The sequence below is a fragment of the Anser cygnoides genome, chromosome 2 (assembly GCF_040182565.1).
Source record: "Anser cygnoides isolate HZ-2024a breed goose chromosome 2, Taihu_goose_T2T_genome, whole genome shotgun sequence".
Classification (NCBI taxonomy): domain Eukaryota; kingdom Metazoa; phylum Chordata; class Aves; order Anseriformes; family Anatidae; genus Anser; species Anser cygnoides.
Window position 1 is genome coordinate 14,964,308 of NC_089874.1, and position 26,855 is coordinate 14,991,162.

General features: G+C 41.1%; 1 protein-coding gene across 18 annotated transcripts in view; it reads left to right on the plus strand.

Moving 5' to 3' along the window:
* The window catches only part of PARD3 (par-3 family cell polarity regulator), a 447,799-nt gene that overhangs the window by 134,655 nt on the left and 286,289 nt on the right, over positions 1-26,855 (plus strand). For all 18 annotated transcript variants that reach the window (XM_066991517.1, XM_066991514.1, XM_066991515.1 and 15 more), the window contains one exon: positions 14,086-14,266. In XM_066991517.1, the coding sequence (XP_066847618.1) occupies positions 14,086-14,266 (181 nt within the window). The remainder of the gene's footprint in view (positions 1-14,085; positions 14,267-26,855) is intronic.

The following is a 26,855-nucleotide window of genomic DNA, read 5'->3' on the forward strand; positions in this document are numbered from 1 at the left end:
TGTGTAGTGCCAGACTGCAAACTGCACCCCAAAAGTGTTTTCAAAAGTGCACACAATTGCATAGATTCAATCTGGCAGGAGAAATACAAGGAAAATAATGGCTTTTTTTCTTCTTCTTTTGATGACTTAAAAATTAAATGAAGGCTTAGTGAGACAGTGTGACAGAAAATCTATTTCGAGATGGCTGGAGCTTCCCAAGAACTGATGCTTACGCTTGGGGTAACCAGGCTGAATTCACTCCTGTTTCCGTGAGAAGACATTTAGAGAAGAGTGGAAGGTGAGAGGCGAGATTCAAGGTAGTCTTGGAACCTATGGAGAGATTTCATCAAACAGAATTGTGAAGTGTGCACAGAAGAACGCTTGAAAAACCAACCAACCAACCAACCAACCAACCAACCAACCAAAACACAAAAAAGAAAAAGAAATAAGCAAGGTGAAAAGGCATACAGAAATAGTGAGGGTTTTTTGTTTGTTTGTTTAATATAACATTGAATTTCACATGAACTCTTAGTGAGATCTCTGTCCTTGATTTGTCGAGCAACACGGACGGAGCTCTCTGGGCACGCCGCGGGAGCTCTGCCCTACCCAACACGAGGCTGAGGAGTGGGAGGAAGGAAGTGGCATAGCAGGGGGAAGGCACAGGGAAGGGACCTATGGGGTGAGACACAAAAAATGGGTTTTGGCAGTGTAGAGAAGAGAAATGCACAGGCAGTTAGCATAGTGGCACTAAGCCTCTGTGGGGTTAATATTCTTCCTCCTTCTGCCCCCAGCTCTTCTCCCCATCCTGCCAGAGCTGGCCTTGCTCGCTCGTCCCTTGCAAGGGATAACAAGCATCCTCAAGCTGCTTTCAGCTGTGGCTATGTTGTACTTAAAATACTTTTCAAGCTGGAAATATTTTATAGCAAAATAGTATTTTTTATAGCTGCGTATCAGCAGAAAATCACCAAATCTTACTCAGAAGGACATAAACTTAATAAAATATCTCTGCTATAAGCACAGAAGCAGAGTGAGCGCTCCTTTGATTGTATTTTTCAGTATAATTTGCTGAGAAATGAAATTCGGCAACAAAGCCCTCCCAAACGTGCTGATTTTCAAGGACTTAGATAGCCTCTCCCAGCTACTGAACAAGAAAAGTAACTTTGTTTTTTGCTGGGTCCTCAAATTTAAGGGTGTTTGAAAGCAAACGTTGGGTTCTGAAAGATTTGGTTTCTGTAAAAAGCAGCCATGTTTGAAACGCAAAGAAAATTGGGACTAAATTCATTCCTTGTCTAACGCAGCAGTTCTGGGTGAAATGAAGATCCCATAGTGACCAAATCAAATCTCAAACTGTTGTAATATTCCTTTGCAATATGGCCAGCCCTTGGCATCCGCTTTTTTCTCTCCGCCTTTTGGCTCCCTGTATTCTTCTTTCTCTGAGATTTTTTTTCCCCTTTTCAACAGCTGATTTTATTTTCAGTAACTAAAGGTATAGTTGTCAGTTCATAAATCTAAACAATTGCTGTATTTATCTCTACAAGGGAATATATGTATTCATACAGGGGAATTATTCCCTAAGAGCACTGGAGGTATAGTTCATAGGGGCTTTTTTTGAACATATCATAGTAAAAATTAAAGGGAACTATCAAGGAGTTGGAACACTATTAATTCAGTGAGCACTGGTCAGAAGTATTAATGTGTTTGTAGGTTTAAGATAAATAATCTTCTACTGCACGAGTGAAAGTGCTTGTTCTGTGTGATGTTTCTGAATGGAACCTTTGGTAATCTGATTCCACACACGCTTTAACCTTGTGCAAAATTTAATGAAAAATAGAGTTACTACTGAATGTACTGTTTTGCCAGCTCAACAAAAGATGTTAAGTTCTGCATATTTTTGCATAATAAAGATAAGTGTTGACAGTGTAATGATCCATTTGGCATAGATAAAATCATGAATGATTTTAATAACCTTACAACAATATTTGAATTCACTATGAAATATAATATAGGCACTTCAAACAGAGGCAGGCCTGATGCCCTGGTATGGAGTGCCAGCTTCTTATAACCTTAATTTTTCTAGGAGAGAAAAGAGAAGAAAGAGAGGAGAGGAGACAGGGAGAAATTAGAACAGCTAACAAATGGAAGATATCTCTTCTGAAGTTTTCTGTGAAGCCCTTATATGCAGGTTGACACTGACGGGTTTTGGTAATGCTCGCATCTCCTTCCACAGTCTGGGCGACTTACTTGTATTACGTGTTGGAAAATGCATTCATCTGTATGGGGGGAATCAAGCTAAAGTGTAATAATGGTACAGTGTTCCCAAGTTTGGTAGCTTGAAATGATTACACATACAAATGTAATTTATCTTGGGTATTTGTTTTTAAAAATGTTTCTCAGGTTCATGTAGGTGATATAGGTGCATCAGGTCCAATTTCCTCAGTGATTTAGGGAATTAATTTCCAAAATGACTTCTGAAAATTGAGTCTGGGGTCTCCGAAGATTTCACACTGAATGATTTAGGAGTAAAGTCCCAGCCAACTGCCTGTGTTCCTCTCTCTTTGGTTATAACGCATCCCTACATAAACAGAGCACTGTAAGGCAGTGGCGTGTTCTGTGCCAAGTAATCAAGAATCACAGACTGATGCAAAGCATCGTTAGAGTAATGTTGGGGATCTCCTTTACTATTCAGTCCATGTTTCACAGAGACAAAAGCACTTGGCTTCCAGCAGTTGTGTTTTGATATTGGATGTGATGGTATTAACCGGCTAGATTTCTTCTGAGGTCTTCAGATGTTTATCTTCATTTCTTCTTGCTGCATTTATTTCTGCTCGTGTTTGTTTTCATAAGCATTTAGAGGTCAGATTTGAAAAGCCACCAGGCAGCCTTTAAAAGCAGACTTTCAAAAATATCTTGGAATCTAATTCCTAATGATTTTACAGGGTGTAAGTAAGTGAGGTGCCTTTCTGCAACCCAGTGCGCTGATTATTGTTCAAAATCTGGCCCCAGATCGTTTTGAAAATGATTTTGGCATTGGGAGACTAGGTTTTAGTAAAAGTCCCTGGGGATCAGGTACTGCATCGTTTAACTTCTGGGTGTTTTGTGTGAAACAAACACAGTCCCTACAGATTACAGTGTATGGTGGGCGGATATACTGCTGGGTGGGGATGCACCAGGATATTTTTTCTTCATACAGAGATTATTATAATCCTGTCAGTTGTAGAAAGCTGAGAGGCACTTAGCAAGAACTGTACTACAACAGTTCGGGGATTCTCTCCCTTTCTGCACTACCAAATGTCATCTATTGGGTGTCTTCTGCTTAAGAGCAGAGCTCTTTGTCTGGCCTACGTTCATGTAATAATCCAGGCGAGTCAAGCCTGGGATGCCACAGGAATGAATGGCCAACCTCTGCCTCTTTCCTGTTGCGTGCTGCTTACCATCAGCCCCTCTCCGGCGGAGTGCACATAGCTGCTGGCAGAGCATTGCATGCTGATCTGTAAGGGTGGTCCTAGTGGGCTGCAGGTTGTTGCATTGCTTTCACCGTTGTTACATTTAAAAATAATATAAGAAGTTAGTCATGGGGGAACAGTCAGTCGTTTGCATTAAAGATTTTTTTAGAACCTCACTTAAAGAAAGGGAGACAAGAGTTATTGACTAATGTGCTGATTATTTTTGCCATTATGCATAAAATGAAGAATATTGTTATTGTTATTTTAAAATGCCAGAAATAAATGTCTCTTTCTTTGTCATTTAAAAAATACTAGATAATGAATTTAGCTAAAAAAACATTCCAATCTTGTTTTTTTAAGGCCTCTGAAAAGTTTCTGGGGGGAAAAAAGGAAGTGTTATACAAAAAGTAAAGGGTACATAGAGTTTTACCTTTTGAACAGACCTTGACGTTGATTTAAAATAAGCCTTATTTAATAGGTATTGTATTGCACACTGAAGATAATTTAGGCTAATGTCAAGGACAAGTGTTATCTATTCCTTTGTTGTAGTGAGGTATTGAAATAATGAGTGGAACAGAAGGGAATCAGAAAATGTTTGAAGTTTTTCATCTGTGTCTCTAGATGGGTATTTTTAATCACATTCTCCTGGCTTTTGCATGCAAATTACACTGAACAGCACATACTCTAAAAATTAAGAGCTGTATTTTACAAAATGTATTTTCTTGAAGTTTAATAAGCTTGCAAAGATTTGACTGTGCCTTAACTAACCAGATACCTTTTTGTACCTCAGCTGAAATTAAAATCTTAGATTTTTCAGTGCTGCTGTTTTGATCCCGTAACAGAGAAATTGAAAGCCTTTGGTATTTTTGGAGGTTTCTGAAGCCATTTTTGCCTTGGTACTCAAGGGCTGCAGCTCCCAATGACAGATGAGACAACCGTTAAGATTTAATACATCTTTATTTCAGCAATATATCTTGCTGTGCGACACCAGCCCCTCTAATAACCCCAGTGTCTGGATTACTTACTGCATAGCGTCACTGTTTAACTGCTGACCTCTGTGTCAGAAATAAAACACAAAACTCCTCCGTGGCCCACACTGTTGACTTGGAAGTCTGCTGACCTGCGGAGTCATCCCATCCTCACAGGCTCAGCTGAATGGGGAACAGTCTGGGTATCTTTTCAAGCCTTGCCCTCTTAAAAGAGGAGGGAGAATTTTATAGTGCACTCTAATAAAATGTAAAATTGCTTCCAAAGTAATATTAAGAACATTGTCCTGAGTGTAGTTCGCATAAATTAGTGCTGAGGGAGCAAAAATGGAGGAGATGAAATTGGTTTATTCAAGTGCTCAGATGCGTACCTGCTGCTTTCCATGCATAATGCACTCTCTTCTGATACCATGTTTTCTTTGCACTCCTCTTTAAAAGCAGAATAGATCTATTTTTTCCCTATTTCTTTTCAAAATGAGCTAAAGAGATACGATGGCGAATCATATGCTGTGGTAGTTTTGCAGGGTATGTCCTTAGCCTAGTGTAAGAGGTCTGTTTGTACAAAGGGATTTTGGAAGAAATCTTTTTTGTATAAATTGAAGATTTAAGAAAATAACAGGATAGCACTGTATTCTATGTGCTTTCAAGGGACAAGTCGGTGAAGAAACAATCCAGTATAAAAGCCCTATGATAAAAAACCAAAAACAAACAACAACAAAAAACACGATTGAAAAGCTTTCTAATGTAGGGCAGTTTCCCCAGCTGTTCTCATATCCCAGCTGAGCATTGATTTAACCGTTTTGGTGTCTGCTGTGCGGAGGGACTGCAGCAACTGAAGAAAACTTCAGTTTTCTTCTGTCCAATTGTAATATCTTCGTTTTTGCTGAGAATCGTCAAACAAAAATTAAAGGTTGTTTAAAAGAAATGAAAATATTTTTCTCTATTCTTACACTCTCATTCTAGAAGTAGTTTTATTTTTAGTTACAGGCTCAGGAATTTCTTTCCCCCAAAATCTCACTCGGATCATTTGCTTTGGCAGCGCGATGCACCTGTAGGGTTTCTGCTTTTGGGCTTTTGTGTGGCTGCACCCATCTTCCTGGAGGTCAGTGCACTGATGGCATCGCTTGCTCTTTTGCCAGGGCAGCTGGTACCAGTGGGGATCAGTGTTCCCTGGGGAAGGCTGGGCTGGTAGCCAGTTCATACTGGTTGGGAGCCTTCCTTAGCGTGCTGAAAGAGAACAGCAGGAACACAGCTCTCGGGAGCATGAGCTAAAGTAACGAACTGGAGCATTCACTTCACACCTACCGAAAAAACACCCTGCATACGTCATCTTCTCCCAGCGTGCGTCAGCTTCGTGACACACAGACTGCTTCTGGCGTTTCTTTTTGCCTTGAATGCCTTCTGGCCATTTGGGACAGGGCTGCTGGGTTCTAGGGCTGCTACAGCTGTGGCGTTGGGCTTGCTGTGCCCACGCCGTACTTTGGCCAGGTGAGCAGGCCAGAAGGGCCTTGCAGAGGACTGAGTTTGTGCATGCTCTGTATGTGCTTGGCTGGCAGGCCACACACCGGGGCTGGCGGCTTGGTGCTCATTGAGCACATCATGGTATATCTGGTGTATTCAAGGCCTGAGGTCATGAAAAAGCACATCCAGCCAACTTGACAGGAAGCTCAGCGGCATCTACCTCTAATTGTCCCCGTAATACTTCTAACGCTGCCCAATTTTTGTCTTGTTTCTTGGTCTGTACCTCAGCATGGAGGTCGAGCAGAGAGCAATTCAGTCGGAACAGACACAATGTGCTTTCCAGGGTGCCACAGTCATGCTTGCTTTCAGTCTGTTGCTCAGCAATACGGGAGAGAAGGGAGGAAAAGTCTTTTAAAAATATGTCATCTCAAACTAATATATTTTAAAAATAGTCTAGTAAATTACAGTATAGTAACTAAAACTGTATTTAATTCCTACTGGGAGAAGATTAGATTGCAATTTAATATTGCTTCTAGAATTTCTCAGATCAAAGTGCTGTAGGAAATGAATAATCAAAAGCAATGTTTTAATAAAAAGCTTGTATATTTACTTCAGAATCGTTTCTTAAAGAATTATGAAAGCAGCAGATTCTCAAACTATCTGTACAATTAAAGTGTTCTTTGAATTAATAGATGAGTTCTGATCTTGCAAATACGATTTAACTTGGTATTTTATGTTGAGCTTCGAAAGGGAAGGGTGTTTGCTTAGTCAGCAGATTTGAGAATGACTTTCAGTCAGATCTGTGATATGTTTTCCAGCCGTGATTATTTCATATCAGGGGCTTTTGAGGGGGCAGAATATGTTCAGCAAAGGCAGTTGTGGAGTCCTGCACCTGGGCTGGAAACACCCCATAGAGCAGTGTAGGCTGGGGGCCCACTGGCTGCATAGGAACAGACCTGGTGGACAGCCTTGTGATGAAGACCAGCTCCATCCGGGGCTATTATTAGCAACCATATGGCCAGCAGGTTGAGGGAAGTAGCTACTTCGCTCTGCTTCTGCAGTGTTTTGGCTTCCCCAGTACAAGAAAGACATTTCTATGCTGGCCCAGCCAGGGGCCACCAGGATGGTTTAGGGGACTGGGGGACATCCCATGGAAATGGAGGCTGAGACCTGGGGTTCAGCCTTAGGAAGGCCTTAGGCCTTCAGGGGTGCTGTTTGCTGTGCACGCAGCATTGTCTGTAACTGCTCTGTGTCAGGTACAGAGAAGAGGCAGCCGGACTTCTCCCAGAGGCGTGCAGGAGCAGTGCAAGAGGCAGCAGACACGAATTGCAACAGAAGAAGACTCAGTGCAGTGCAAGGAAAAAAATATCCTAAAAGCAAGGGCGGTCAAATACCGGGAAAGGTTGCCTAAGGAGGTTGTGAAGTCTCTGTCCTTGGCGATATTCAAAACCTGACTGGACGTGGGCCCAAACAACCTCCTCATGCTGACCTTAATTGGAGCTGGGGTTTGGACTAGGTGACCTACAGAGGTTCCTTCCAGTTGTGATTACTCTATATGAGCTTACACTTCTGTGTAAGTCACATAAGATTTAACACAAACTGTTAATTTGGTAGCAGAATGTGACCCTTGAAATGGCCTTCATATTTTTTTTTCAGAAGCAATAATGCAATAAAGCGATTAAAGGAATATCAGTTGTTTTGCTCCCTTCTAGCTAAACTACTTTGAAAAGTTGTTATTGAAAGCTAGTTCCGACTTCTGACTGAAGTTGATTAGGACAGGTAAAGACTATATTGAAATTACAAAGACTTACGTTTTGTGTTAGTTCATCTAAAATTTAAACTGCGCTTGCCTTTTTTCTTCTTTTGAAATATTGGGTGATCTCTAAGTCAGTGCTGAGGGGGTGCAGGTCTCAGGCTGGAGGTATAACACAGGATGCCTCCTTTTTCTAATTGATCCTATTTTATGTCTGTGGGCAGTGGTGCCTTATTTGTTAAAATGTCCCTTTTCTCCATATTTCCTCTTACCAGTTTGTTGATGCAGTAGTTGTATTTAAATGGGTTTTTAATAAGCCATGTAGAAAAGTGAAGCTCAAGGAAAAATAAATATTTAGGTATGCCATGGTGTCATTAAAGTCAGTTCAGCTATCAGAAAGCCTACAAATTGATTTCATATATAAATTATTTGGCATGTTAATAATAATTAGCTACTACCTTGTTAATTTTTTTCCCAATTTTTTTTTTTTTTTTTTTTCACTCATGTACTTATCTGTTCATTCACACATGCAGCAACTTGTACTTCAGGACACTTTGGAGCCTGAGCTGAAATTTGATTTCCTGCTGGGCAAGAGCAGTAAACGAGTACTTCGGTTCTGCACCGTAGCACTGTAGGACTGAGTAGCAGCCCATGCTGACCGCTTTGGGTTACACACGGCTATTGCCAATTCTGCAGAGTTTCTCTAGACATTTGTTGGCAGTCTCTTGAGTGTTCTTCAGTTGTGCTCATTGCAAAGGAAGTGTGTGGTCAGTTACGTGGTACGGCTTTGCTTAAGAGTTCATGACTTCTGGAGAAGTTTTAGGCCGAGGAGGACAGGTTGCCGGTGATGCTCTTGGTTATATTTTCTGTCAGCCTTCTCCATGTCCAATTTCTACATACAGCACGTCCAAAAGTATATGGCAATGCTCCCACATCAGCAGATCGGGTGACTGTCTAAAGGTGTGTGCGAAAGAGACCTTTTCTTGGGGACTGCTGGACAGGGCTCGGTGTAACCCTCTGGCATCAATTTTTAGGAAAAGCTTGAAGGAACTATTTTAGCAAGAGATATATTGGAAGGCCAAGTTAGATTGTAGAATTTCATTTGGACCATCAAAATCTCTCTCTTCAAGATCCAAATTTTCCTATGAAAGTCATTTAGTTCAGTTATTAGAACTGAGATCTTCTTGGTGCTAAGCGTGAAGCGAGAACCAGCATCCTTGCCCGTGTCACCGCCCGGCCGGAGGTGGGCATGGAGCTGCACCCGTCCTCTGGAATGCCTTGGAGGTGAGCACCTCTGCTGCTCTCTGCTGGAAGCAGAAACACAATCACTTGTGTGAAAGGCAGTTTTGCATACGAAGGGCCATCCTGTAGGAGAAGATGTGTAACACACACTTGAGGAGAGCACAGCAGCTGTGTAAGTAAGCTGTAAGCTTACACAGTGAGCTGTGTGAGGCCACATCTGGATATCGTTGTATGGGCTAGCAGGGGAAGCCTGCAGTGCAGCCAGAGGCACTGAGACGCGTCTGGTTCCTCAACAGATCAACTGCAGAGCAACGGGCCTCTGAACAGTAGAACAAATTGGGAATGTCCTTCTGTGAAATTATCTGATAAGCATCCTTCCGGCGAGGAGAAAACGTATTTAAAATAGCTCTTAATCATTCAAAAAGATAAGTGATCTCAGTTTTACTTCATGTTAGAAAGAGTGGACAGGAGTGTGCAGAGGATATGAAAACCAGAGCAATGGTTGCCATCTTTCTGGTGCGAGAACAGAGCTGTAATCCCAACTGATGCTGAAACAAGTCTCAAGTCCTTACAGGTGCTGATACCTACACATGAGACAGCATCAGAGTCATCACTATATTACCAAAATTTTAGAGAGACACTTAGGAATACGTAAAATTCAAGTGATGTTTTTGACAATCTTACATGTCATAGGGAAAAATACAGCAAAGTGTCTAGCTCTATGGATTTTTGTGAAGTGGAGGATTTCTGGTTTCGTGGCGGAGCAGGATGACCTAATTGCACCGTATGATAGTGATGAATTGTTTTATATGGTATGAGTATTTAATCAAAATGTAAACAACCATTGCTGGTGTGATTTAAAAAAAAATCCAGTTAATTAACATTTAAGTACTTAATCTAGTCTATTAATTAAGCCTGCATATGTGTTTACTAATTTTTAATTGCCTTAGAATCAAAGGAAATTGTAATAATGAATGTTGGAATGCAGACTGCTGCTGATGCGTCAATATGAAAAGAAATCTTTCTTCTTGCTTTTTGTTTATTTGAGTACATATAACCTGGCTAATAAGGTATGGCCTGAACAAAGCCATAGAAAAACTCATAATGGTCTCCATTTCAGAAAGAGTTGAAATAAGTCTGGAGCTAAACGTTGGAGAAATTAAATGAATATTTCCATAGGCTGTAATCTCAACAAAGCTCCTGTCTTTATATTTGAAAGTGTTACTGAATATCTGAAACAATTTAAAAAAACAAACAAAAACAACTAGTACAGGCTTTCTTTGGGACTGAAATAGCCTGTTCAAACTGGCGTTTCTTCCTATGCCAGTTTACATTCATGAAGAGCGTGGACGTGTATTGAAACCTCTTTTCCATTCCTATTATAATTAGAAATGTAAACATGTCCGTCTAAATTAAGCCTACAAATTATTAAATTTGTTACAGGATAACAAAGTGGTTTGTTACTACTACATTTTATTTCTTAGTTCCAGATTTTCAGTTCAGTGATTGAAAAATGCAAACAGTGTGTGTCCTGCTGTAGTCTGTTACCACAGTCCCACTTCTTTAATGCATTAGGTTCAGGCCCCTTGGAGTAGTGGGCTGGGGGAGAATGGCCTAAAATATTGCTATTACTATTAGTACTATTATTTATTTGTTATTATTGTTGCAATGACATTTGGTCTTTGGCAGTGTATTTTTTTTCCTTTTTCTTTTTTTCCTTTTCTAATGGATTCAGACAAGCCAAATTGCTCCCATTTTCACCAAATTTGTATGGAAGATATGTTAAAGAGCTGAACTAATATTAAACAGCTTAGCTGTTTTCTGCTTTCTTCGTGCTTTGGTATGGTTTGTTCATCCTGTCTGCTGATTTCCAGCATAAGAATGGCTGGTAGGGTGGGCTCTGCAGGTCACTGCAGATGATGAGATCTAAGATTGAAAGATGGAGAACAGGAGGCACCCCTGGTGTCATGCACTGAATGTAATCATTGCAGAATAATTCTGGAAAGCAGTACGCCGTCCGTTGTATTTGAAAATGGACACTGGGTGTGACTATGGTAACTTTAGTTAAAGAAGGGAAAAGAAGAGATAAAAGAAAAAGAGTCAATGTGGAAGCTGTCTCCCTGCAGATGCCGTTGTTTTCAGGCAAGACAGTCGTCTTTGTTTTCTGTGCTCTTTGTAAACTTGACATTTAAAACCTATCAAAATACGATAGGTTTACCATTGACTGTGAGGCTGCAAGCAGCTGGTCTAGTGATCTGTGTTACGTGCTTGGCCAAATCAGCAGCATCCCTGGCATAAAGCAGCTGTTACTGCTGCGGATTCCCATGCATGTGGTTCCTGGTGGGTGCAGTGACCTCCTGGTGTGGCTTCTCTCCAAGTAGCCTTTTGGCATCTTTTAATGTGTGTGTTTGGTTCTGTGTCTTGTTCCTGCAGAAATGATAGTGGAGGTGTTCTTAGTGGTAAGATCACCCAGATGGCTTTATGTAGGAAGTTTGGGAGATGCACAGGACATGGAGCATGCAGCACATCTCACGCTCCTTCATGTGGCACTGCCTGTGGATGTGCTACATAAATGTGTGCCGTGGGGGTCGTGGGCTTTGAGTGTCGGGGGCCAGTCTGCAGCAGGAGCTGGCCTGGTGCTCGTGTCCTGCATTTCTGGGCTTCCAGAGGCACAGCCGTGATAATTCCTTACATTGCTCCTTGAAGAATTTCCTTTGAGGAAAAGCAAAATGTGTTGGAGAAAGCAGAAATTAGTGCTCAGTATAAGAACAGGGTGGGAGATGTTCCGTCTGCCTTTGTTTCCTGTAACCTCACCGTCATCCGAAGAGTGGTATCCCCAGCTCTGGAAATCCAACACTGTCATTTATTTTAAGTCTTCCAGTCCTCAGGACTTTCCAGCTCATCATTAGGGATGAGTGTACCTTGTAAAACTTTTACAACCAACATGCTAACTAGTGTGGCTGAGCTGCTGCAAACCTGTGTTGAATTATCTAATTAGACTTGAAGAAGGCCAACAAGGTTTGTGTTTCTCTACAGGCTTTATGCAAAAATGTTACAACTTGGTAGGCTTTTTATTGGAACTGAAGCCTTTTGAAGGTTTGATGCTGTCAAAATGGCGAATACCTGTGCAAATACACAAGATCAAAAGCTGAGCTTGAGATGAGCAGCATTCAGTTTTAGATGTTCTGAAGTCATAGGTTGTAAGCTTTTGGAGTAGGCAAAAAGCTGGAGGCAACTTACGGTAGAACATGCATATATATATATATTGATATGCACATACATTTTGATGTGGTTAATATATATAAAATACTTGCAGCAGCATACCGTGATATTTTTTCATTAGCCTCAAAGGAATGAAATGTAATTTGGGGATTTATCTTTATACATGCCCTAGTAAAGTAGGAGAAGATTTGATGCTTCATCCTTGGAATTCTTAAGCGCATCCTTTGTGTTTTGTTCTGATACCTTGCATGTTTTCACTTCTGGATTAATTTATTTTCAGTTGCTGGAGATTGGTAATTAGCTTGTTATAAAACAGATAGTCAAAGTGTTATGAGTGTAAAGTGTGTTGCTTTTGAGAAATGTGCTTCAGTTTGTGTAAGCACTGGTATTTTTCAATGAGTTAGAATATTAGCCTGTCTCATACTATCGAGGTACTGATATTGTAGGTATTGTCTTCTGGTGCTATCTTGTATACAGATTTCTCAAAAATAAAATAGTGAATTGTATGTTAAAAACACTGCTGCCTACCTTCCAAATAACCCTGGAGAGAGCGCTGACTTCTACCCGTTACCAGTTTGCTCTTTCTCTTTTGCACATGCCAGAGCCTAAATTTGCATTAGGTCTGGAATTACTGGCAGAAGATTGCTACTCTGCAATTTCAAAACTGCTCATTAAAAAAACGTTAATGCCTGAAAGTAGCTTCAAAGGCTGTATTCCCAAATCATTTCCACTTGGGCTTCCAGTTGCAGTTTTAATATTTATTTATTTTAAACCAATGTTTTTGTAAGTCGGATTAGAGTAATGGGACTAATGTTAAAATCAGTAGGATGAGGTGATGTCAAATTCCCCGAAAGAAAAAAAGAAATAAAAGAAAATGGCCTCTCCGATTCCTTTAGGTTATACGAAGATTTAAGTGTCGTTATAACAAAATAAACAATTTGCAGAGACCAGCGCAGGTTTAAGCTGATTTGCTCCATTTACCCTACCAATTTGGACAGAAGAATGTAATGCGTTCTTGGAAATGCCTTTCAAATATTACATTATAGATTAATTTATAGGCTGCAGAATGCTGTTATCTATAGGACTTTTCTACCCATCTTGAAAATTAAGTTCTAAAATTAAATGTGTATAAGAGTTGGCCTTTTCTTTTTCAGTAGGTCACTAATGATAAATCGGGAGAAATTATTTGTTTCAAATAAAAGCATTCATATACAGTGGAATAAGTATCTCACATTTACTGAAAAACACCATGATGTTTTTCCTATTTCCCTCACCATGGTGAACACAGGTTTAGTAAATCTTCATTAAATTAGTGACTTGGCTAAGTTTCAAATTAGGCTTCAGTTCTTATTCTTTTCTTGGAGAATGTGAATGCAAACAACAGAAGTATTTCTGGAAATTTGGATAATGAAATTTTGCAAGGGAGGCCCACAACTGAATCATATTAATAGCTTGTAGTAGGTGTCAGATTAATAGAAGAAAAGAAATTTGTAGTGATTATAACACTTTAGGGTGGCTACGTATTTTGCTTGTAGCTTTCAATGTGTATTAACGTCATTTCTTACTGTACATTTTTATTCCGTTAACCTGCATTATCACTCATGATTTGACTTTGCAATAATGATGCATGTAGAGGTATCAGAATACAGGTGATAGCTTCTAGTGCTCAGGTGTTAGCATTCAGGTAACTCTCTGCATTGCTGGGCGAGATGAAGGGGTTTGCTGGAAAGGTGGGACTCTGCCTTTCCTGACTTGGTGCCATTCGCTCGGTGGCTCGCAGTGTTGGGTTTTGTGTCACGTCAGAGCTGCTGACCCTTGGCACTAGCCAGTAATGGCTGCCTTTCCTTGGGCCGATGTTGAGATCTAGGCGTTGGTTTGAGTCACTGCTGACAGGCATTTCTTGCTATTTGATGGGAAGAATGATGAAATGCTCATCTACAATGGCGCTTTGATGTTGCTGAAGGTTTCTTTCTAACAGTAAATTAAATGTCATTTGCAGCTGGTAGCTGTGTTTGATGAGCAAGACCCCCACCATGGAGGTGATGGCACCAGCGCCAGCTCGACAGGCACGCAAAGCCCCGAGATTTTTGGCAGTGAGCTTGGAACCAACACAGCGTCGGCCTTTCAGCCCTACCAAGCTACGAGTGAAATTGAGGTCACCCCTTCAGTCCTTCGTGCAAGTAAGTAAATGATCTCCGTATCTTGACGTATTTCATCTTAATTTATGAGGATGCCAAGTGCTGTTACCCGTTCATGCTGCTGGGAATGTGATTCATTATCTGTCCTTATCGAATGCTGATCAAAATTGAGAAACTGCATAAATGCCGGTTGTATGTAAGCAAATAAGCCTGCTTTAATAAATTATTTATAAGCTGCTTTTAGAGCAATAAGCTCTCTCTGTGCTGCCAGTTTAAAATTGTCCTAACACTGAAAATCACAGCAAAATTTCCAAATGCAGTTGCTGCATGCTGTAATGTTCAGTTTGCCAGTTTTATTCCATTAAATGAAGAAAAGGGTGAAAAGAAACTAAAGATAGGAGCACTTTGTACTGAACCTGTCAATGTTGCTAGGTTATGCTTGTCACCTTTCTGTAAAAACACCTTGTGATACATGTATTTACTATGTTGGAGAAAGATATTCGTCTAAAAAAAATTAACAATAGCCAGGAACATCTTTTTATTTTGTTTAGTTCAAAATGAGGACAGTTTGCTGCAAAATCATGAAGTATGAACTATATATCACCGTTCTCGTTTAGGCAGGATTTTGAATATTTCAGCTTACTAAGAAGGAAAAATGGCCATATGGCATAACAATGTAATTTTCATTGATGTTAAGAGTTCCATGCAAAGAAGACAACAGTAGAGTAAGTGACATGCCCCTCTTGTATTATCTGTCATTTCCTTCATTGAGGATTTGAAGTAATGAATCCATTCCAGAAAATTTTTAGCAGGAGTTAGCATCAGTCAGTCCTTCGATATTCTGCGAGTATCGTGTTTTAAACAATGATTTTTAATTCCCAAGAGATTACTTTTCTGTAGGTGTTCCTTTAATGGATAAAATGTGTGTTTAAGTAATCAGGTAAAAACACAAATGGAAAAGTTGCAACTCTCTATTTAAAGTTTGAGGAATTTTGTACCAGAGTGTTTTCTGTAAAAAATAAGGGAACAACATTTAAGAGTTAGCTTACAGACACTTGAATGTGTATCATTTCAAGCTATGACTATGTTTCACTGTAACACAGAATTAAATTAGGGAAAGGATAAATGGCAGATGAGAATAATAATAAAAGAAAATCCTGGAATTTCAGGGCCCCTTAGTTTTGCTGTTGTTAGAGTATACCACTGCTAAATGCACATCTCATTTCTATGCATAAGCCAAAAGGCTGTCCTTCTGGGTTTGCAACTCAGGGTGGCTTAGAGCAGATACATACATACACATACATTTTTTCCTTAGTTTGATTATCTGGTGTATTATTCAGTATGTCGATGCTGGTGCATCAAATACATATAGTACAGATAAAATTCAGTGATATATTGGACAGCTCACTTATCTTTGGTGTCATTCTGGAGAATGCATGTAATACTTAGCCAGTTCGCTGATTGTTAAAAGGACCAAAAAGTGCTTTGAAACTCAGTAATACAAAGGTCTGTAGAAATGCATAAGAGTTTTAAAAGTCTTGGTAAGCATTACAGCTCTTTTGACACTTTTAATAAAATCCTGCAAAAATAAAATGGGTGAAACAATTTGTCATAAATGTTATTGCAAATCAGAGATGTTCTCTTACCTAGCTAATGCTTTTTTTTTTTGGATGTTGACAATTAGATATATTTTGTTTGTAAATGTTGCAAGCCACAGCCTTAGAATCCCAGTCCAGTAATATTATCCCATATTAAACCCAACTATTTCAAGAATTTCATTTAAATATACATTGAAAATGGAAATAATATCCCTATTGTATTTCCTTTATAATTTGTGAAGTGAAGCATAGCATACAAATGGTATTCTCAGTATTTCAAATAATTATCTTCTTACTGTGTAAGTTCTATTCAGCAAATAAAACCCATCCAGTTTTGTGGTAGATGCAGATCCTGATTATTACATGTTGACAAGGTCATATATCTATTAATTGGATTGGAGATGGGATACAAAATTGCTGTAATTATTGTAATTTTCTAGCTAATTGCAGGGTTGGCGGTGAATATTTTACTTCTAACAAATGAAAAACAGTATTCCGCCTGAAATTGGTTTATAGCATTTTAGACATTTTGTTTCACATCTCTGGTGCTTTTTGCTCGCAGGCTGGGCTCTGTCTCTCGGCAGCCGATGCACAACCGCCCGGCTTTGTGCCGTCCTGCTGCCGCTCACCTGCACCCGGGGGGCCGGCGGCGGTCCCCGCGCAGAGGCAGGATCCGAGCGGCTCGGGCTGGGGCTCAGGGGCCTGCTGAGATTTTCGTCTCTTTGTTCTGGTTGCCATGCCAGCCCTTTTGTTTGTTTAGAGATCACGCCACCTCTCCTCTACCAGCAAGGGAAAGGTTAGCTAGATCAGGTCCAGCTGGAAAAGTAATATTCCTCCGGCTTCCCTCTTTTCCCATGCACAAACAGACCCTGGACTTTGCACGTGGGGGGTTGTATCAAATTGAATCTTCCCATCTAAATGTGGAAACAAAAATGATGCTGGCCCATACCCCCCAGTGTTATTCCGCATTGGGAAAAGGCAGTTCATCAAGGCGAGCATTTGGTTTACGCTTCTCATCTAGCTCTTTCTCCTTTTATTGTTTTTCTGTAACCTAAGTTAAACTTCCCGTTGTTGTATTTCATCCCTTGAGCTGCATTTTTTTCTGTAAGCATACTGTAAACAAGGCGTTTTTTTGTGTGTGCCTGCGTGCTTTCTGAGAAGAGGTTGGAAGCTCGCTGCAGAAGATTGTTAAAGCAGACTGATGTTTATTCCCTGCTGAAATATAAACTCGAGGCGCAGGTGAAAATTGCCAAACCTAATGAGCAATTTGGCAGATAAGACAGGATGTCAGGCAATGACAGTTCAGCAGCGGGTGCGCTGCCTGTGAACCAAGTTGTTTGTTTCACAGTACTGCATTTAAATATTGTAAATAAAATTCCTTTTCAGCTACGTGAGTTACTGTGAAAAGGGCCATCTCTTTGTTTAGTACTCCTTTTAAGTTACTTTGCTCTACCAAATAACCGAGGGTGGTCTTAGTTCTTGGTCTCGGTGTGATTATACGTTACAAGTCTCTGAATGATTCAGTATTACAGTTAATAAGCAATTTAAACATAAAACATTATTTGGGAAATATATTAAGAGAGTCTGAAAGGACTGTTTTTTTTTTCAGAGTACAGAATAGTAAGGGCGATGGGAGATCTTTCTGTAGCTTCATCTAAAGGGAGGCTATCAGGAAGGTGAAGCTATCAGGAAGATGAAGTTAGACTGTTCTCATACGGGCAAAGTGACGGGGCTGGTGGCAACAAGCACAAGTTGCAACAAGGACAATTCCAGTTTTTCGAGGAACTGACACGGCCACCGGTAAGGTTCTCCCGAAGGCTGGAGGCTGAGCATCTCCTGCAGCGCTGGCCAGAGCAATCTAGGAAATTACTAAGAGCTAGCTGGAAATGGTGCTCTCCGGTGGTGTATTTGCTCAAGTGTATTTTAGCAGCACTCTGGACATCAGTTTCATATTCTGTTCTCAGAAGGAGAGTATGGCAAAAGTGGTCTAGATGAGAATATTATGCAGTGAGCGCGCAGCTGGCCGTAAAGACGTGCCGAAAGTGCAGAGGAGCAAATAACTTGCTGCACTTCCCCTTCTTTGTTTAGCCAGCAGCACGCCTGTTGCTCTGAGGTCACCTGTGTGCATGTGTGCTCTCGCCCTGCAATGGGAACAGGTTTATTCCTCACAAGTAAGAGCACGCATGCAGACTGCCACTGTGAATTACTTGATATATTAGAGTTCGTGACCTTCCTTGCCTTTGAGTTTGTGCATCTCTCTGTGCCCTCTCAGCAGTTTTCAGTAGTTTAATGGCAAATTAGGAGGATATATCAAGTATAGTCCCTGAGGACTCTCTTAGGCTGAGGACTGTTCAGTATTTTAATAAATCTGGACTGGAATACAGAGTATTGTATTAAAAGCTAAGAAGGTGTTTCAAGTACTTTGGGTGTCAAGGTTTCGGTTCAGCCTTCACTACATACGTTTATAAACTCTTTTGAAATCAGTGAGATATGCACAGTCACTACATCTGGAAAGAAAAAAGTAATTTGCAAGCCAATACTAGTGAACAGCAACTGCACAGGACAGCTAGAAGGATCTGGGCTAGAAGGATCTGGAGCTAGAGCATCTGGGCATTACCTTCCACCATCAAAGGCGAATGCTGTTGTGGGCTCACTGAAGTAGGTGCAAGCAGGAAGACTGAAGCTGGGGTGACCAGTGGCGGTGCCAGACTTGGAGAAATTGTTAACCAGTTGGAAAGAGATGAAATGCAGCAATGAGAAGGTACTTTTGAGACTACAGCCAAGCATCAGAAGCATTGGTTTATCTAATGAAGATAAAGTTGATAGAATCCAAGTCTTCAAATGTACTTTTTTGTTTGTTTGTTTGTTTTATGTCTAGTAAGAGAAAGGCAGTTGGCATTTCTTGGAGAAAAAACATTTTTTGTAATCTGTAGGCCTAATAAGCTTTTTCTACACCTCCTACAACAAGTGGGTCTTTGTGGGAATGGTTCAGAGACATCTGCTCACTGCTAAGCACCGTCATGTGCTGTGCTGCAAGGCAGGAAGGCAGTCACTCACCTGTAGCAGGTCTGTCTGGTTCCTGGCTAAGCCATTGGGCTGTTTTGTAACCGCGGGCCAGCCACTTCTTGCATCCCTTGCAAATATGTGTCTTTTCTTAGCATCTCTCAACTGGAGTGTTCAAAAAATCAAATACTAAGCAAAACAGTTAAAGGTGTGAGTGCATAAATAAATGTGTGAATTTCAAGTACTTTAAACTTGAAAAGCTTGCACTTCATTTTACTTCTGATTTGACACAAGTATTTATCTATTGAATCCCAAATGCATATTCTAAGAATTAATTTGCTAATATTTCTGAGTGCCTTCGTTTAAGAAATTGGAGTTCTGCATGTAACTTGTCAAAGAGTTGCAGAGGTAAGTTCGTAGTTAGTCCAGTTCCAAAAATGATTATGGTTTCACCACTCTTTCCTACATATGGCCACTAGAAACCTTTTCATTCCTGTATCTCTCTGTCTCCTTATTCATCTGTGAGTCAGCTTTATATATGGAAACACAGTCATTTTCAAGTGTTGAAGAACCAAGGAAGCAAGAGATTAGAAAAGGGAGGAAGAGAAAGATGAGTTCTTCAAAAACCAGATGTTTGGAGCTTGATCAGATGGAGTTGTCTTTAAGTACCTGCTTACTAAATGTAGACAAATTCAGCCATGTTTATAATGAAAGATTATAGTTTTATAGGCAAAGCTTGCTAAAGTCACTGGGAGGTTTTCCACCAGCTCCGACAAGCTTGGGTCAGCTTTCCATGGTGTTTCCTCAGTCAGAAACCTTCACTGGAACCACTGTGAGATGTTAGGTGTCCATCTTCCAGTGCAGTAATGGGAATGAATCCCTGAAGATTTCATAACCATCATTCCCACTTTTAATGCGTTGCCAGCTTCTCAGACATTTCTTTTATGGTGTCAGATAGTATTAAAAGAAGCTAAAACTGAGGCTTGCGCTGAGCTGCTGGCAACTGAGTAAGAAAGGTTTTTCATGCGTCAGAGTTGGAGGAGAAGCTTTAGCAACGTCTGTTTCCTCACCTTCTGGTGCTCTCGCCATCCAGGAATTCTTATCACAATTATCCCCGTAGCTCTATCAAGGAAGTGATTGTTTTAAAGCCAGAGTTATTGAATCAAAAAATCAGTACCAGGTGCTGCTTTCTTCCATGAGACTAAATTTGTTCTCTCTGCAGCGCAGCTCTGACTCGAATGATCTCCAGTTGGTGTTTTCTCCAAGTGTAGTGCTCTGCTGTTAATTTGGGATTGTCGAACAGTTTAAAAACCATGTGTTTTTGATGAGACCGTGACACGTTTGTAAAAACAAATGGATTTTAAACTGCTTAAGTTTCTAAATTAACCTTTAATATCTTCAATCTTCTCCGTATATCATCAAACAAAATGCTGTAGCTTCTACTAGGATTAAAAAAATCACAAAAGCAATATAGTAAAGAATTTTAGAACTCATTGGGTTTTCTAAAGGAAACCTTAGTAGTCATGGGGCATTTCAAGATTTCTTTCCATATGGTGAGAGCTTTTTTCTTTGAGTATTGATAAGGGGAAGTAATAAAAACATAGTATTGTATGTGATACCTGGTGGTATTGTGTATCATAGCTACAGAATATAGTACAAGACAGATAATAAGGAAGGGTTATGAAGATGTGAAGTATTGAATTTGAATAGTTTAAGAAGTCAGGTTGGATATTAGTCTGGATTTGACATGTTAAATAGATTTAATGATCACTTGAACAAGAAGCTATTATGGAAATCACAGCTGTATTCCGGGAATGTTTCGAAATGTATGTGTGTTGGTGATGGTGGTTTTTGTTTTCCCCATTCTCTGAATGAAAGGTAGTTTTTTCCCCTCAGAAAACTGCATTTTTATGTATAGAAAAATGTTGTGCCATTTTCTCCAACCAAACATCACAGAGTAGCAGTGAAGTTCATTGTATTCTGGTACCATGGGTTTGTTCCCATTGTGATAAAGCTATTTGTTTATGGAAAGAATTTGTTGTCATGCATGTACCAAGAAGCGTAATAACCCTTTCTATAGATAATTTCTTGATTACTCCTTTAGTTGTTGTTATTTCAATGTAAGCAATCAAGAAGGAGCAGAGTGAAGTTAAAGAAACATGAATTCGAAGTGAGTAGGAAATGCCTTTTAATGGTACAGACAACTATCCTGCTATTTATTTATTTTTACTTCAGCAATGCATGCGTGTATTATACATGGGAGTGTAGATCAGGTGTAACAGTCCTATTTATCCAACTCTTTGTAAAAAAAACAGCATAGTATTTATAGTTACTTATTCTAAAATGTGATAAACACTGTGCTTCAAGGCATCCTTAATATCCAGAGCCACCAGTCCTCAAGAGTGACGGGTGTCCAGGTCTCATTTTGCTTTGCTTTGAGGCACCAGCATTAGTCTCTGTGGGGGTGCAATGCTGACATGAATTACTCGCAGACAATTTGCCAACAGGGAGAGGATGCAGAGTTTGTCAAATGTGCTTAATGATTCACTTAGTCCTAAGTGGGATGACCTTATTGAAGGGGTGTTGGAGGGCTGGTGAAGAGCTCTGCGCTGCTGGGGGCTCCGTGCCTTGCTGCCGGCAGGGTTGCCCTGAGGCCCGGGCAACAATCTTCAGCGCAACAGCAGCACTCGCCCCCCGCTGAAAACAAAGCAGCATGTGGGTTATATTTCTGACCACACGCCCAAGGCTGTAAGATATTATACTTAAAGTATATCCTTAATTACACTGAATTTATGCTTCGTTGAGAGCGTTGTTGCTTGGTTTTTCTGTACATTCACAAGGAATCTTCTTGTTCCTCTCTCGATTGCATTTGCAGCACGTGAGCTCACATGGTCTTTTTTTCAGATGGGGACATGTTTTGGAGACAGACCATCTCTTGCTGGTTACTAGGAGGAAGTTGCATTCAATTCTGTGTCTTTTGACATGTGCTTTTGAGGGGGATGAAACAGTGACAGATGGCTGCTCGTTGAATAGGCTTGTTTTTAGTTTGTATTTTATTTACTCTCATGGTCTGAATAGGACTGAACGATGATACAGAAATGAAGGAGTGGATGAGAAATAACTCTCCATTAATTTACTGCTTGATTTCATACTTTAAAAAGATCAAATTTGTTCCTTCTCCCACCCGTCTCTTGTTGTAAATCTGAAACAAACTGTGTAAATAAGATGAGCTCCAGCTTCAGAAATGCGTTGGGTTCATGTCAGGGGCAGATTAAGTATTTAGGGTGAGAATCCAGCCTAAATCTAGAAGAACTTTCCCACAGAGATGTGGGCCCCCAGTACCGCTGGATGCTGCAGAGGCGACAGGCCCAGCTCAAGCCCACGAGCCCAGAGGAGCCGAGCTGAGGCAGGAGCCCGCTGCCTGCGGCTGGACAGATGTGGCTCGGCTCCTGTCCCCTCTGCTCTGCGGGCAGGGACCCCTCGTCCCCCCCTCTGTGAGACACTGCGGCCACCTCCCCAGGGTGGCTTTCATGGCCCGGCTGATGCCAGAGCTCGGCTGTTGGGGTTGGAGGTGGATGTGAGCTCGGGCTGTGGTCCGGGTCGATATTTCTTTCCTCCGTTATGGATTTAGGTAATTAATTCTGTCAACAATTATGGATTTGGAGAAACTGGAAGTGGTTGTATAAATGGGAAGGGAGCTGGGGAGTGTGGGTTTTTAGAAACAAAAGCAAAAAATGGTGCTTAGGTTAACACAAAATCTTTGTACTGCTACTTCCCTGCATGCAGCAAAGGGAGGTACAAAGGTATCAATACAAAGCACACGAAGTGTTATCTTCTGGAAACTGTGCCTACAACCTGGGGACTAGGCTTCTGAAAGCAATCTTGTGGTCAACCATTAAAACGTTATCCCTAATGACGGGATTTGATCCAGCTGTCTGTGCATCAGCACTGTTCACAGAGGGAAGTAAAACTGGGACTTCTTTCGGCAAACGCTGGGCAACGGCTGATTCAAAGCAGGCACAGCGGATGGGATGAATATCAACAACTTCACGTTCTGCACCTGAGCTAAACACTCAAGGCAGTCCTCTTTCTCATCCCTGGGGAAGGTCAGACACCTTTAGGATGTGTTTGTCCGAGCTATTTTACGGCTTATTTCAGGATGAGATGGGGTATGGCCCAGGTGAGCTGCGCTGGCTGGTTTCAATTGATCAGGGAGAAACAGGGGTGATCAGTTCGGAAATAGGTGTCTGCAGCAGTGTGAATCCCATTCTGCTTGTGATTCACAGGCTGTGAAAATAAAAGGGGTTTTATTTATTATTTTTCTTTTTTTCTTTTTTATTTCTTTCTCCATGTTGCCTTAAAAAGTGATCATTTCTACTTCTAGAAGAGAAAAGCTAAGTGGCATTTTGCAAAGCCAGAGGCTTCTAAAATGTGACCTGTAGAGCAATTGTACTTGGCTCCAGGAAGTTCCTGCACAGCTATAATTATGCTTAGGAAGTATATTTGGGTTGAATGTCATGAATGCAGATAGTCACATGTTAACTTTTTTTCAGGGCAAAATTGGGTTCAACAAGCTTTTAGGAAAATTTGTGGTAAAACCAAAGATGTCATCGTCTTGGGTCTGGAACCAGTCTGTAGTCACTTCGGCAGTACCGCTCCCAGGTTGGTAAACCTCAGTAAAGAGGCAGCTCTGCTTCCTCTTGCAATAGGCAGATCCCGGAGCGTAATGTAACGCCACGTGGCCCTGCAAGTCAGCCCAGACCTGGAGGAACAAGCATGACGTGGGGTTAATGAGCACTGAAGGACGTCGGTGTCTTTGCCGGTCTGTGTAGCCAAGTGTCTCTGCACCACGTTCCCCAGCGCACCTCGCAGCGTCGGCGCTTTGTGGCTGCCCTGGCGGTGCCGCTGCTGCGGGCGTGTGCTGGGGAGAGGAAGGCTCTCGGTACGCCCAGCCTCTCGGTGGGCAGCTGGGGAGGGAAGCCATCCCTGCAATACAGGCTATTGAACAAAATGCCTTTGCGGGTCCGCAGGGAGAATGAGGGTAACGGTGAGCAACAGCTACCGAGACTGTTTCAAGCGAAATGATGTTTGAACCAATGCAAGCGGTTCGTTTTTAGTACATTATAGAAGAATGAAATTGTTTACCGGTTTCTGATAAGCTGGAGCATGAATAGGTGCACGCATCTTGTTAACCAGCCCTGTGCGATGTGTAAGTCAATCTCTCAGTGGTTTTTGATAGGTCCTCTGTTTGTCTCTCTGCTCTTGGGCATTTTGGCACCAAAATCTCAGAAATGTTTTCTGGCTATGAAAGCTTTCTCCACCAAATAGAAAACTGACGTTAGCTTCTTCTATTCCAATCCATTTTAAGCTCTGATCTTTAAGACCTTCATTAGATGACACAGGGATTTGAGGTCGAGCACTGCCAGACTCTCACGATGATTTCCATCTGAAGGGTCTTGCATAGTGAAGTCTCTTGATGTTTTATTTAAAATTTTAGTTAGGCTCTTGGCTCATGGAAAAATAAATAAAAATGAAGGGCTTGCTAGGAGTGCTGCAGTGAAAAAATTATGGAACTGCTTTTTCAAATGAACTGCGTGACATTTATCCGTGAGAAATATCCCTTAAGTAGGTGTATAAAGTTACTGCTCTAGTTTGACACAGTAGGCAATATTTCTTTGAGTATTGTACGTGTAGATGATTTACCTCTACCTCTGCTTTAAGTTCACCTTCAAAGTAATAAAACATAAGTGGACAAAGTCTTCCCATAATCCTGCTTTCCCATAGCTCTGTGCTGTGCTGTTTAAAAGGCAGCACAGCACTGAAAGAAGTATTTTTTATTTCTTCTGCCCGTGAAGGGCGGGGAGAAACCAGTTCCCGGTGCTGCTGCAGGAGGGTGTCTGGGCACGCTCGGGCAGGGACCAGCGGTGTGGGCGGTGGGGTTGGGGACCCCGAGTCCCCAGTAAGCAGAGGGCAGGGGAAGTGAACTGTTGGAAGCCTGCCTCAGAAGAGCGAGGGGTGAAAAAACCTCAGTGAATCCGCCGCCGAGAATGCGTACAGGCGTTTCTTTATTGCAACTTGGTCTGCGTATTTCTTGTGTTAGCGAGTTTACCCTGTGTGCCTGTTGGCAGTTCATCTGTGCAGCAGTGCGCGGCCGTGAGCAAACCCAGAAAGCCCACAGATGATGAGCACCAAAAAAATTATGTCCTCGGTGAGGCAGGGAGCGAGCAGTCGTGTTCCTGGGGTTGCCAGCTGTGAGTTTGGGGGCGACTGTGCGAAAGCTGCTCCTTTCACCTGGCCCAAGCTTGCTGTGTGGCTCTTGGAAAGCGTGTTTGGAAAGCACAGCCAAACACATACCAGTTATTTATTTATTTGTATTAAATGAGATTTAAGGCAGGTTGCTGTAGCACTAATATTTATTGGTATGTCTGCATGCCTGCTGGTGTACAAACAAGTTTGTTTGCCCTGCGTTTTACCAGAATTATTTTGTGGACGTGCATTCTGCGCATGGGATTCCTGTTAAGGACTGCGATGAATATTCAATTACTCCTCAAACCCTCGAGGCAGTACATCAGCTTCACTCACACCAAGCAATCTGTGCCGTGCTATATGTGCCATGTACAGGCTTCAGTTCCGTAATTCTCACAGGGCTAGGATTTTGTTCCATTCATTTACATTTTTCGTTTTCAAAGTCAGAATGTTTTACGAAGGGTCAAAAATATTTTTAGTGAAGTATTTTTAATTTGTTCTCGTGTTATTGGTTTGCAATCCCCCCCACGCCCCCACCCCCAAGATTCAGCAGATGTTTAAAACATTTTCTGAGTACATGTGCTTTTCAAGGCTTTTCTGAAAATCAAATCGTGTTTACCAGGCACTGAGTCCTTGCAAATTGAGGTATTGAGGTTGTGTTTTCCTCTACTTTAAACCTCCCATTCTGGCAGATGTCTTGGAGTTCTAGGACAGGAGATTTTCAGTGTTTTCTGTATGAAAGCAGATAAGATTGGTGCATAGTTAGAATTCACTCTGAGAGATGCAAAATTTCAGACCTCTGTGGGAGGAAGGTATTTCATGGGCCATGTTTTTTTGTAGAACTTAGTAAGTTTAGTAAATAATTAAATCCAGTAATGCATCTTATGCTTTATCAGAAAGTGGTGGCTTTTGTAAGGAAAGCCATACTTGTCTTTTTTTTTTTTTTTAACTTGGGGGTGGCACGTGTTGCATGTAAAGAAAACGTCACGTTGGCTTAATCTTACTGTGGAAAAGGTTCTTGATCTTAAAGTCACAGCTTTAGAAAGATCCTTTTCACTCACGGATAGATGTGCTTAACTTCCAAGTTTTGCTTCCATCTTGACCAGAAAAAAAAATATTTGTTTCATTTTAGCTGTGATTATTTTTTTCACCTGTATTGCAATATAAATTGTATTTCCTGACTTATTTTTTTTCCACTTTTTTTTTTTTTTTCTGTCATTTACTGCAAGACACATGAAGGATCATTTTTAACAATGAAAAGTAAGGCAATGGCAGTGGTAGGGCTACTTATTAAGGCTCTTCTTGTGCTCTGTGCTCTCTGTAGTCAGCAAGCTGCAGAACGGGAGGTGCCCAGTGTGTGGGGACCTGGGTGTAACCTTTGGGAAGGCTGGCAGGTGACATGATGCTCCTTCCTCTGCTTCCCACTGCTGACTTCCAGCTTCAGAAGCCAGTGAAGCTTGGTTAACTGGATGCTTAATGAAAATTTTAGATTTCTGTACTGAAAATTTCCATTCATATCAGCCCATGAACAGAAACAGAGAGAAAGGAAAACAGAAGGCACGAAGAATTGAAGAACAAAGGAGCATGAATCAGAAAAGCAGAAAGGAGCTAGTGGCAAGCAATGCTTATCTCCCTGAGGACAAATAAAAATACATAACTGTTTCCTTGATGTTGCTTTGCCATATAAACAATTAGTCTAGGAGCCATGTAAATGATGTATGACTATGAAAGAAAGTGAGTCAGTTTCTTCTGCCCTCCCTCTGCCCCTTTCTTGCTCTTTGCAG